General features: G+C 44.5%; 1 protein-coding gene across 4 annotated transcripts in view; it reads left to right on the top strand.

Moving 5' to 3' along the window:
- Positions 1–1,377: 1,377 nt before the first annotated feature.
- LOC138623959 (protein argonaute-3) overlaps positions 1,378–13,926 on the top strand; it is a 30,657-nt gene continuing 18,108 nt past the window's right edge. For all 4 annotated transcript variants that reach the window (XM_069703771.1, XM_069703770.1, XM_069703769.1 and 1 more), the window contains exon 1: positions 1,378–1,445. In XM_069703771.1, the coding sequence (XP_069559872.1) occupies positions 1,427–1,445 (19 nt within the window). In that variant the 5' untranslated portion in view covers positions 1,378–1,426. The remainder of the gene's footprint in view (positions 1,446–13,926) is intronic.

Raw genomic sequence — 13,926 nt, 5'->3', positions numbered from 1 at the left:
GCATTACTGTAAATTAATGACTTAATAGTTTAACATTAACGGGGAGGAGCGTTTACGTCATAGTACGTACTTTTTTGGATACTTTTTTTGGATACTTTTTTGGATACTTTTAAACCACATTGTCCTCCATACTTCAAACTAAGGTTTTGAATGGATGCCTTTTTAACTTTGAAGTGTCGCGTTAGTACTCGAGTAAAAAAGGAACCTGAATACTTTCTCCACCTGTGGACAAAAAAATAAATAAACAACAACAAAACAAACAAACAACGTAGCTCTCCTCCGCTGTTTTTTTTTTTTTTTTTTATTTTTAAAAAAAAAATTTTTTTATTCACAAACGCAGGGTTCCCTTCGGGTGCAGGCGGAGTTGGTGGTGGTGACGTGTGGTGCCACAGAGCCCACCTCTTCCTGTCGGTGTCAGAAAGGCAACTTCACCATATTTAGCTGGCTTGTCCGGAGCCCTTGCAGAGTTGATCTGTCAAGCAGCCTGGAAATCTTTTGACACTTTATCGGCGGACGCGGCGCTGACAGCTTTAACTGTGGCACCTTCGGATACAACCGTAGAGGAGGAGACGACGACGACGACGACGACGTCGGGATCCGGTGTTCGGGCAGGAGGGAGTAAAAAAAAAAAAAGGGGGCCCGTGTCAACAGCTGTTTTTCTTTTTGTTGTTGTTGTTTTTGTTCTTTATAACGCGATAAAAGTAGCCGTCGTCTTGTCGGGATCACAACTATCTCCAAACAGCCGAGCTAGCCAGCCGAGCTAATCACCGAGGCTTGAGCCGCCGACGCTCGGTTGCGCCGCGGACGCGAAATTCATGTCGTCCCCGTTAACGCTTCAGACATCGGTCGGGATTCATTTGGACTCGGTGACCCCGCTGTGATGATATCCTGACGGCTCCTCTCGTCCGAACCAGCCACTTTTCCCCGAGCCTGGCTAGGCGGAGCTAACTTGGGGGTGGGGAGGGGGGCTAACTAGCAGGGGGTTTTTTTTTTTCCTCCCTGCCGCCGCGTCGCGACTCCCGAGCAACCGGTAGCTTTTTTTTTTTTTTTTTCTTTTTTTCTCTCCTCTCCTCCGCCGTGGCAGTGAAATCCGGTCGGATCACGTTGACCGTGTTGCGAAGGGGCGGTTTGCGAGAGGAGAAGGAGGAGGAGGAGGAGGAGGAGGGGGGGGAGAGAACGCCGATTGACCCTCGGGCCGGGCGGAACGACCGAGCACCGAAGGGCCCCTACGGTACGTAGCAGGGAGGGGAGCTAGCGGAGCCCAGGACGGTCGGCCACTCGGCGCTGCAAGAGAGGCGTTGCACCGCCGAAGGAGACACCGGATTGAACGGAGGGAAAGAGTCCCAAACCGTTTTTTTTTTTTTTTTTTTTTTTTTTTTTTTTGACAACTGCGATCCGGGAAGTGAACCGGGCAGGGACCTCATGAATGGAAATCGGAACTACAGGTAATGTATTAAGTTACACTTCCTGAGTAATGTGGTGTTTTGTTGGTTACCCCGAGTTGGATGAAACGCCGGGCGGATGTGGAGCTGCACCGGCCACCGGCGAAGGTGTTAATAAACCCGTCACCGGGGACTTTCTCCTGCCTCTGCTGGATTTGTGCCTTTTTTTATTTATTTATTTATTTATTTTTTAACATGCGTCACTATTAAAATGGTTTCATTGAGGTGGTGGTGGTGGTGGTGGTGGTGGGTGGGGAAAGAAAAAAAACACACAAAAAAACACCAGTCATGCGAGACTGAAATCAATTTTTTTTCCCCCCTGATGCTCAACGGTGGTGCTGAGGAGATACTTCTGTGTCACTGACGGTAAACATCAGGTGTGTGGGCTTCAGGAAGCCCGATCAGCCGGTTATTTCCCCCACCCTCCCCTGCTTTAGGAGAAGACTTCTACCTCACACCGACCGGCTTGACTTAAGTCACCCGAGAGCTCGTGATCTCCGTCCCGCCTGCGTCTTGGGACAACAACTGACCCCAGACTGACCTGAACATGCTCGAGAGCAGCCATCTCTCTCTCTCTCTCACCGTCTACAGTCAGAGATGTGACCCGTCCTGCTGTGCCTCATGCCTTGTACTTAAAATATTAACTCCTGTTTTATCATTCGTCAGCATTTTTTTTTTTTTTTTTTTTGGTGGCTGTGAGCCAAACCTGAGATGTATCTGCACCAGTTAAAAAAAACAACAACCCAACAACTAGAAAACCGTATTATTGAAGAAGTATGTGCATCCTCGTGTAACTTTGGGGATGTTTTTCCAGCCCCGTGGCCATTAAACTGTCTTCTCTTGGTCTTTGTGGCAGTTAAACAGTCCGAACCACCTGCCTTTGTCTCGGGCTGTAACGGAAGCTTTCCACTTATGTGACCGTAAGCTGAACGCTGTGGTGCTCTTGATCAGCCAGTGACACATGATACCTCCACCCCCTCCCTCCTTTCCACCTCCTCGGGAGGAGATCCCTCTCCGTTGCAGCCCATCTCTCATTAGCGTCTCCGCCCCCCTCAGGTGGGACACGTCCCAGCACTGGTAGCGTGAGGGGCCGCTCGGTGTTTTCCCAGTAACCAGGCACCCAACGGCGACGTCAAACGGACCGAAAGGATGTGTGCGCGGCTCGATCCGCAAACTAGGTGAATTTCAGTCTGCTCTCGCGGGTCAAACGCATCTTCATCATGTTCGTACAGGATGTTTTAATCTCTGCTCGGGGCCGCCACACCCCCCCCCCCCCGCCCGCCCGCCCCATCAAACGCCATTCGCTGCAACAATTAAAGAATATACGTTGAACTAAATCCTTTCGTTTACTCTCGTGGCTCGAGTCGTCTAGTTTTTGTCTAGTTTTGCGTCTGCTGCCATCACGCCACCGGAGCCCCTCAAACCGACTTGGCTGCTCGCTTCCCTCTGACATCGGTGTCATTTCACGCTCCCGGCCAGCCTTACGCTGAGAGGCGTTCACTTTGAAATGCAATTGCAAATTTACCGTCTCGATATTGTGTGTGTGTGTGTGTGTGTGTGTTGGTTCACAATCCCCACATCGCCAACCAGTGAAGCCCGATGCCCGAGTGAATGATTTAAAAGGGGGCCCACCGTCAGTCAGTCAGTCAGTCAGTCAGTCAGTCGGCGGCCTGGGGAGCAGTGTGAGAAAATGCAAATTGATCGCGCGGCCGGCTTCAGAAACTGACAGTTGCTCTTCTCCCCAGTAATCGACTGAACGGCAGCACGTGGCATGAAAACCACGGCTCTGGAGAGCTTAGCACTGGGATATAATGAGTCCAAGGCTTTTGAGCCTTAAGCAAATCAAATCCTTTTTGATGCGCTAACCCCTTCAGTATGCCCACGATCAGCTGGTCACTTGATATCGAAGTGATGTTACATTATGGCCGAGTTGCAATAGATAGTGTGGACGAGCTCAACAGAATTAATCAACTTGACCTTGTTTACATTTCTGGAGGCCTCATATTAAACATAAACGTGAATAAATATTTCCTTGTTACTCGATAGAGGCGTTCGTGCGGTTTTTACTGGCGGGTCAGCGTTTCAATGAGCGGTCGGCCTTTTAAGGCTTTTATTAGCCATCTTGTTTCGAGTTGCTATGAATTCTCATATCCGTGCTCCAGCTTGCAGTCGTTTAGTTTCGTTAACCCCAGTTCAGGCCGAAGATTCATGACGAGGCGAAACGGTTTCAAAATGCTGCAGGGAAAAGTAGCAGCAGCCCGAACTGTCCCGTCTCCACACGACTCGAACCGGCTGACGCGTTCACCTGCAACTCGGCTTGTCGGTTCGTAAGTGGGCAGTTTGGGAATATAAGAAACCATTTTTCCTCTCTTTATTTATTTATTTTTCCCCTCCTGTTTATTAGAGGAGACGCCAACTCCTCAAAATGATGTAACGGCTCCAGAAAATGACACAACAGGGTTGAACGGCTCGTCTCAAGTTCACGGCATTAGTTTGCTGCCGTTTTTAGGACGATACAAATTATATCCAACCACAAAAAAAAACAAAAAAAACACCTTAAAAGCTGGCAGGTAAAACACGGGGGCGGCGAGTCATTGCGATGGAGATGCTACACCGTCTCGTCCAGTTGCTTCGGTGTAAACTGGCACGTTTCAAAGTGTGCAGACTGGTAAATTTCAAGTTTCAAATCATCTCGTTGCAAATATTTGGTGTGAACTGGCCCCTTAAAACGAAGAACCGGCAACTTGAAGTCCGAAGGAAACAAAATCTGGCTCCCAGGACCTGTTTGATATTCAGCTATTAATGCTTTATACCTTATACGTCTTTCATCTTACAATAAAGAAAGAAAGCTTTTTTTTTTAAAAAAAACAACAGATTTTTTTTTTCCCCATCAAATGTCCCAGCTGAGCAGAATGGAAGAATATGAAACTATAAGCGGTATAAAAGCCTATTTTTGTACTGCATCATCTTTCTGGTGGCGACATCAACTGTACACTGTCCATTAACAACAACAACACATGAAAGGAATTTGAGCTAGTTTCGTGATAACAATGTCTTTGAGGTAATTTTTGGGAACGTCTGAAATTAGCTCAGTTTGTTTTGTTTGTTTGTTTTTTTCCCCCGTCGATGTTTTGCGCTTGTTCTTCGGCCAGTTTCTGTTCCCATTTCGCAGCCTCCTTTTTCTCACACTGCTGTGTTTCCCGCTCTTTTTTTTTGTTTTTTTTTTTGATTCACAGAGAGTTCCCACCCCCACCGCCCTCATTCCCTTCCTTGGTTACTGCTTCTGTTTCCTTCCCTGCGCCCCAGTGGGAAACTCTGGCCTTCCTTGTCTTTCCCCTTGTACGTGGAGTCTCTGTGGATTTTGTACAGACAGTGGGGTCTGCGTTGAGGGAGGGCTTAGTACTTGATTTGCAGTCTCCCCTCATAATACTCAGTTCATTCAAGCAGCCTGCTGACAATAGGCAGCCCCCCCCACCCACCCACCCACTCCCCGTCTTTGAGCCCAGCCACCCATAAGACTAACTATTGGCATATTGTTGTTGGTTTCTATGGAGAATGCAGTTTGGCGTTGCTCTTTAGGCTCATTGTATTAGAGGGAGATTTACCCTTTATTATATTACACTGAAGAAAATAATGATTTCAAAAAAAACTTCTAATTAACCCCTCCTTTTTTTTCTCTCTCTTTTTTTTTTTTTTTTATCAGATCGTATGCCATAATTGGCACAAGATATGGCCAATGTTGGCAATAATATTTTCGCACAGCATGTGTTATAGCCAAGAAGCTGCAGGGGGCTGCTGAGACAAAACACGAGCCTCAATGTGAGGTGTTGTGGTTGTTTAATATACTATGATACTTATTCACTTTTTTTTTTAAAGAACAGGTTATTAATGGTTTCAATTATCTTCATTATCAGAATTTGAACCATGCCCTGTTTAATCATATATATTTGTAAATAGAGCATCAATCTTTCCAGACTTTCTTGGCAAGGTTGGCATCTATATTTTTCTAGTGTTGTGCCACAATTTTCTGCTGGTTGTGTTGCCAGAAAATGTTATTTTCACACAACAGCATTTACAAATAATTTAAACGACAAAAGCTTTGGTTTGTCTTTTAAACTGTACAATCCAAAATAGAAACTGAATCTTAAGCTTCCCTGATATATTTTCACGTTTTATTTCCACTGTTTTGACTAAAATCCCTAAATAGGAAGAAAAAAAGTGTTGTTTCAGCCCAGCACTTTCACTATTCTACTGAAATAAGTTAAGGTGTCTGAAAGCAGTTTGTTTTTTTTAGGTTTTTTTTTATATTGTATTTTATATCCTGTGGCCCTGCAGGGAATGTATTTTTCTCACGTTCACTAAAAAGGTCTTAATTGTGTGTTGGTGTAGGAGGCAACTCTGATGACTGACACATGTGTAGGGCTTAAGGCAAACTCCTGCCAGTGGGCCGGGCCGACAGAAGGAGAGTCAGGGGATAGAGAGAGTGTGTGTGTGTGTGTGTGTGTGTGTGTGTGTGTGTGTGTGTGTGTGTGTGTGTGTGTGTGTGTGTGTGTGCGCGCGTGCGAAGGGGGATACAGAGGAAGAGGAGGAGGGGGAGGAGGAAGGCCGGAGGTTGTGATGTGTCACAGATTAGAGGGACCAGACCACGTTTCTTTTCCACCTCCTCCTCCTCCCTCGGTTTTTCCCCTCCCTGAGCTCTGTTTTTTGGGGGGAGCTGCGAGGGGCTCATTTTCGGGGGAGCTTATGAACAGGAAGCGGGGGACCTCGATGGGGTACTCTGTGTTTTTGTTTTGGGTCTCACCGGAGGACAGACAGAAATCGGTCTGTTAATCAGCGGCAGAGAAAATATCTGTCTTCAATTTTCCATGCAGTCTTGAAAAGAGGATTGTCAATACATAGTTCAGTGGCAGCTGCTGTTTCTCACATTTACAGGCCCGTCTACTTAAGTTGGAGGTATATTTATACGCCGTCCGAGAGGAGGATTTACATGCTGCCCAGCTGATGTAATAAGAAAAGATATTGATGTGTTTTTGTTCTTGTGTTTAGGATACAGAGCAACAAATAAAAAACAGAGGGAATGATTTAAAAGGCTGGAGATAGTCTTCCTTTCATCAATCTGCCAATACATTCATCCGTCATTAGTGGCTGTCGCTTTTACCGGAAAACGAGCGCGCTTTAGTCACGCAATATGAGCACGGCTCGAATTTGTCAGTGCTATAAAAATTTTAAGCCAGAGAGTAAATTGGTTCCAGCCTTGCGTGAAGTTTTCCTGTCTATCTCCGACTTCTGTTTATCCCTAATTAATTCAGATTTTTGTATATGTATATGCTCTTGATAAACAAAATACAGCTTGTGGTGGGAAAAACTTCAGCTAAAAATGGAAAATAAGCTATTTTGGGGATTGTTTGTCCCAATGTGGTCCAAATGGAAACAAAAGAAACGCAGATATTGTTTGTGGAAAGATGTGTTGATGATCATTTTTAGTGTTATGACGGGTGAACAGTCACTCCATCGTATCATGGTGGTGACTGATGGGTCTGCAGCCAATGGCAACTCACCGTAACTTCCGTTATGAAGCCTTGGGTCTGGCATTTTGGCCAATTGCCATCTTTGCTTTTACCGAGCCAGAAGTGACCATATTTGGACGAGAGGGAGGAGCTACGGAGCAGCGAGATCAACAAAACCAGGCGCGCTCCCAAACATACTTCTTTGAAGTCTCATATCCAGTTAATTGTGAAATTATTTTCAGAATGACATCATTTGGCTTTTGGAAAATACTGTATTGACTTTGTATTTGATAAAAGTTCAAGCTTTTTTTAATCGGAGTCTATTAGAACCAGAGTTGTTTTGGAGCCAGCCCCCGGTGGCCCTGAGTGGCATTGCACTTTAAGGCACTTCCACATTGGCATAACTTTTCAGACCCTCAAACTACATCCACTTTTATATACAATCTATGTTTTCCAGCACATAACCTCTGTAACTTACATTAACTATCCTTACTAGTGAAATCCAAAATTTTCTTATTTCAGCAAAAGGACTTTAAATTTTTTTTTTTTTTTAATGCAAGTAAAGTGGTGTTAATACGTTGACATGACATTGAGTATTTCCTTGTTTTGGTTCAAATTAATTTATTAGAGTGCATGTAAACCCCTCAGTGACAGAGCAGCCATCCCAACCAAGTCAACATTGAAAGTCAACAAACACCGGCCTCCCTCCACTGTTCCACTCAGGCTGGACCAGCAGGACAGAAGGCTCCATTTAACCTGCCTGAATAAAATCTCCTGGTCAGTTAAACAGAGCTGGTACTTTGTGTGTATGAATGTATATAGTGTGTATCCATGCATCATGAACCCGTGTCAGTAGGACAGTTGGGCCTTCCCAAGAGCAACCGAGTCTGGCTTCTCACTACAGATGATACTTCCAAGTGCCCCCTCCCGCCTGCTTATTTTCTCTGTTATGAGTACGCCGCAAACAACTCCCCCCCCCCCCCCGCCCTCAAGGGGGGTGTTGTTTGCGTGTTGTTGTGACTGACCGGGCCTGATCATACTGATCGTCAGCCTGTCAGTATGTGGCGGCCCGCTGCTGTTCATCTGCGGCAGAGAGTGGCAGCGACTCCCTCGGGTGCCAGATGCAGCACTCTTGAGTTTGATGAGGGGAACAGCGGGGTGGGGGTGGGAGGGAGTCTGTCTGTGTGCGACGTGCTTCAATCCTTCCTTCGCCAACTATCAGTCTTTTCTGTGTGTGTGTGTGTGTGTGTGTGTGTGTGTGTGTGTGTGTGTGTGTGTGTGTGTGTGTGTGTGTGTGTGTGTGTGTGTGTGTGTGTGTGTGTGTGTCTCAGCTCTGCCTGCTGTGACTGACGCCATTGTGCCTGGCCACTGAGCACTCGCCCTGTTCCCACAGCTCAGGCCTCTCTGGATTAGAAACACAACAGCTGTATTGTGTGTGTGTGTGTCGGTGTCGGTGTCGGTGTGCGGGCCTGTGGTGACTTGTGCACCGGTTAGCAGCGTGGCCGTTCGTGCACCGGGGGGGGGGGGGGATGTAGCAATGTGGCTCAGGGAGTTAGCAGGGACTGGATTTCAGCCTGGCTTCTCACCATCCAGTTATTCTGGCTCCGAACCCACTGTGTACAGTGTGACTGTGTTGTGTTGCAAAGCAGCAGAGTGGAATGAGTTCACATTGCTGAGATGCTTCAGCAAAATATTCATATGCTCAGAAAGGCATCTTAATTATCGGTGTGTTATATAATATTTGTTGGACTTATTTATTCCATGTGGCACTCTTGAAGCCCCGGTGCCTCCCTCGCTGATTGGTATCATTCAGCTTTGTTTACAAATTCCAAAGTCTACTTGTCCTCGCCTCTCGTTTTCCAGTGATACAAAAGAACCTCCAAAGCAAGTAATTTCATTTTATTAACTGATTTGCATGCGAATGTTGATTTGATTTGATCCTGATGTGACTGCTGAAGAATGGAGACTTTCAAAATACTTGTAATATCAGTGTTAAATGCACACTTGTGTCTGGACATGCGAGCATAATGAAGACATTCTGAAAAAAGCTGACGATGAGCTTTGACATGAGTGTAGACGCGCGTCATTTGGAAGTCCGAGAGTAGCTTGAACTGTAAAAAGTGTCAGCCGTTCTTCACCCTGCCGGCTGACTCGTTTGAAGGTGATCAGCCAAAAGAGAAGGAGGGTAATGTCCAAATTATATGGCTGCCAGCTGACCACGCAAGTGGCCCAGCAGAAAACTCACTTACTGACTGACAGCCTTCTGAATGAAGAGGCTGAGGGAATGAGTTCAGAAAGATCTTGGAGCATATTTGGCAGGTGGACGGCAGAAAAGTGAATATTGTTGCGGCACTCATAAGAGAAGGTTTGGTACTTACTGCATTCCTGCTATGAAACCATGTTACTTTTGGAGAGCCGTGTAAATGACACAAATTTGAAGCGACCGCAGCAGATGCTCTCTCAATATTTGGATGCAATCTTTGAAGCCCACACTGTGGCAGCATATTACAACATATATTCTGTTTGGTGTATCGCTTTAAAGTAGAATACTGGCGTCATTAAAATATTTTGATTTTATTTCAGTGATGACGTCTTCTTTAATTGAAACGAATGAATTTAGTTTATGAAAAAAATTGTGTTAAACATTTTCTGAAGAACACAAGTAACACTTATGATTACAGTTTCATTCAAATTAACACGAATTACTTAAACTGTGATTGTGCATCCGTCATGTTAATTAATAATTCTGGCTTTCCAAGAATGCTTTACTTGCCTCTGGGCCTGGAAGTTATGTTTGGAGCTGCCTGTAAGAACAACATTTTCGGTGTCAGTAAATGAAAATATATAAATAAATACAATTATTTGGAAAAATTTCATCAGCGGGTATTCTTCTACTGATAAAATCGTAAAATGCCATAGTCTGTAAAATGATAATCCAGCAGAAGACGCAGGTTATAAAATGCATGATTTGCTGCAGAATAAATGCAATTTTCATCCTGACATTTCTGCAGAGTATTTACAATTTCACTAAAATACACTTCTTTTTTTTCTTTTTTTTTATCGTGATCTTGGAAAAATTGCTGTCATTTTGTCGTCTCTTGATATGAATGTACCATCTCGGGAAATGAAACCCTATAGACAGAGGGAGGATTAAATCGACTTTCTTTTGTTTGTTAAGGCATGTCTTTCCTGTAATTATCTAAATGCACACACACACACACACACACACACACACACACACACACACACACACAAAGCATTTTATAACTCAACAAAGGGAGATGTTTTTCTAAGCCTTACCCACACTGTACAAAGAGTAAGTAAGCTCAGTTTAATGTGTGGATTTGTGGTCGAGCTTTCAGTATCTGTCATCGCCAACCACAACGCGTCATCTACCAGCAGTCGAGGTCATTGTGTCCTCGACAGGTTCTTGATGAGTATATTGTGTTTCGTTTTGCAGAATTTGGGACATTCCTGTAAATTCCTGCGAGCATGTTGGTATGTTTGGGGTTTTACAGCTTCCCACACACCTAGCGAGATCCAAGAGTGTCTGTTTCCACTGTCAGGTTATTAGTCATCATATAATTATAACACTGCCTACATGTCCTGAACTTTTAACTTTGAAGCAATTGCTGCGTGTTGCTTCTCTTATGGTTTCCCGGTGGCGTCGGGTGACTTAAATAAATGTTCAGGAGGTTGCGACCCGGCCAGTCCCACCTTCATCCCTGACTTGACAGAAAAAGTCAACTTATGCGGACTTTCGACATTCTGCGGTTTGAGGGGTGTGCGTTGGTCTGCTACGTAGACGTGAGCTGCAGTTTGCAGCCTTCCCTTCCCGGTAGCGCAGGATCGGCGAAGAATTTAGAATTTCTTTTTGCGTTTGGTCGCCGTCAGTGGAAAGCATTTTATAAGTCAAAGCATCTCCAAAGCCCGACAGTGACCACTTCAAACTGGTGGCTGCGTGTGATGCACGTTACTGCTTCACAATGGTTTCCACAGAGGGCCCTGCGGCCATGAAAGGGACGACGGTGCATTCAAGGGGAGTAGCTTAGATATCGGATCTTTCAGTGTATGATCCGGGTCAAGTTGACTATTCAGAAAATTCAGCAAAACACATCTGTGTAACATAACTCATAAATTCGCAGCATGTTGCCTGCCGTGGGCGTTATGTTTCCATGGTATGTTGGAAGGTAGTGAATTTTCTTAAGCTGAAGTTTTTGTTTTTTTGAATGGGTGGTTTTTAAAAAGTCTAACTTTACCAGATATTAGAAAAAAAAAGTCATTCAAATGATTTTTTTTGAGTATCTGGTTTTTTTTTTTTTGGTACAAGTTAAGAAAGTATGACACATTTTAATTCATTTGAACCAATAACAATTCTGTAACAATTCACCAAAATACCCTCAAAGAACTATTCATTATCACCTTGAAACCAACTTTACACGGGGGAACATAATAATAATAATCCCCAATTTCTCAAGACAAGCGACAGAAAGCCCCCTCCCCCGGAGGTCTGTCATAATCAGCAGGATTCACATGAAGCCAAAGAATGGCTGAAAACCACAGTGACGGGGGGGGGGGGGGGGGGGCTATGTGTTTTGATCAGGGCGACACGATTGTTTGTTTTGATGCCTGTTTGCATCTCGTCAGGTTACCACCATCCAATCACAAAGTCAGAACTGCGGGTGGTGGGTTAGTTTGAGGTCATTTTTTTTTTTTTTTTTTTTGCAAGTTTGGGAGATTGGAGATTGTCAGCAATCATTTGTTTATTTGAACGTGAAAATGTTAGTTTATCTCCCGTTTTGAAAAAAAATATCCGGAAAAGTGTGAGCTGGTGTGTTTTGTGCCCAAAATAGCAACTCTCTCTGTGTGATATGGGAAACATCAGCCCATTCTCTCAGCGTGTCTGTACAATACCACAGCTACAAATTACTGCACATCTCTTTCTCTCTGTGTGTGTGTGTGTGTGTGTGTGTGTGTGTGGGCGGATACCGCAACCTTTCCCTTTTTTTTTTTTTTCCTCGCTTTTAAGTTTCCTTTTTCTTGGCTTTTTGCTATCGTTGCTACTGAAGTTCACCCGCTGCCGAGTCCGGAAGCAGGATGCTCACATGTGTGTTTCTTCTGCCTGTGGTGGCTGTGACTCACTCTGAATGGAAGCCAGATCCGAGAGGCAGATGAAAAGCTGGAAAACACCAACCCTGCCCACTCTCTTTAATCCTGCCACTCCCTGCTACCCTCCTCCTACTTACTAACTTACAACCAGGACCGTCACAGCCCAGCCCCCCCCCCCCCCAAAAAAAAAAAAATAAGTGCTCTCGGTAATGAAGACCCTATTTAAATTTGTATCAAGGGATTTTTTTTTTTTTTTTTTGAGTGAGTTCTGACTGAATTAGGACGTTTCTCTCTCTCAGTGGTGGACAGCTCTGTAGCTGAAATGAAGACTTACCAGAATATCTGCCTTCACTCTCTTTGTCACTCTCGCGTGTGTGAAATCGGGCTAACCTCACAAAGTTTCGTCGAGGGCCCCAGGGGGAATTACCATTACAAAGTTTGTGTGCACATGGTTTTGTGTGAAAGAGACAGCCGTGGCAGGAATTCCAGACTTCTCTTTTTTTTTTTTTTTTCTTGGGGCATTTTATCCCCCGGTACGCTATTTCAAACAAGAGTCCTTCACCCCTCAGCAACCCCCGTTAGCCTTCACTCTGCAGCCCACCAGCGCTGACTTATAAAAGGTTCAAAGTAAATAAACAAGCTCATGTCTGCCGACACCTCAGAAGGTTTCTGTTCTGTTGTTGGGAGGAGTTTTTAAAAAAAAAAAAAAATTTATGAACTTCCCTACAGTGGGGCCCTCGACCCCAGAATCACCCACACATGTGAGCCTATGAGTCAAAGCGGGGATGAATCACCCTGGACCATGACTCTCATTTACCGGTGACACATTAAGGAGCAGTTTTTTTTAAGTAGACACTGGAGAAAAGAAAGAAGAAGAAGAAAAAAAAAAAAGGCAACGGGGTTCAGAGGGGGGAATAAACATAGCAACACCAGAGAGGACGAACGAACGAGTCTCACTGGAGTTTTGGTGTAAATGAAATAAATTATGTCGTATAATAACAATAGCAGAAAGCAGGACGGCGTCGTATCGTATTGGCATGTCGGCAAAACCGTTAATTTTCTCAAGTGTGGTGGGGAAGGCAAGCCTAAGCACACCCAAAAATAGCCCTGACATGAGTGCGGCACATTAAGTTGAACAGAACTCTCTGTTTCGGGATCAAAGTGACTCACGTCTAAAACATCTCATGGTCTTTGTGAGTGTGCGCCTGCACGGCGCGGTGATCTGTGTCACGCCGCAGCAGATTTTCGAACACATGTTCTCTTGTGTTAGTAAGGCGCAACTAACACTCCTTCATGTTGCCCTAAATTGTAGAACAAGTGTGCAGCGCTGCCACCACAGCAAAATTAAATCGTTTCGGTGAAAATCCTTTCTGACAGTCACTTTATTCAGCTCGTTTTTTTTTTTTTTTTCTTCTTCTTCCATGTGTGTCTGTGAGGATGTTTATGCCATTATTTGCAAGGCAGAATTGCTGTATTTTCAGCATTTATCTTCCATCTTAGATTTGTTTTATTACCATAAAAGGCTACTTGATTTGCTGATTCATGCACTTCCTGATTCAGATGCAGCGTATATTTAAATGCACCTGAGTCGTACACGTGTGTGCAGTTGTTTACTTCCACGAAAACCCTCATGTATGTCAAAGAATTTGAAATCCTCGGTGTGTGTGTGTGTTACATCAACATTTGTTATTCACTTTGAAACAGGCTTTACTCCCCGGTGATAAATCCGTCTCATGTCTGTACTCTTCTTCTGAGTACGTCAAATCAAATTTAAAGTACACGTTGGACATCAGAACAGGAAGCTGTCTGGGTTTTTTTTTTTTTTTTTTTTTTTAAAGAAAACTGAAACATATCCTTTTAATCTGGCT

This window comes from Brachyistius frenatus, unplaced genomic scaffold, assembly GCF_029030835.1.
Source record: "Brachyistius frenatus isolate BFR_SWC_R1_liver_20210118 unplaced genomic scaffold, ASM2903083v1 Contig_48, whole genome shotgun sequence".
Taxonomy (NCBI): Eukaryota; Metazoa; Chordata; class Actinopteri; family Embiotocidae; genus Brachyistius; species Brachyistius frenatus.
Note: the sequence above shows the minus strand (reverse complement) of the source record. Positions and strands in the feature narration are given on the sequence as shown.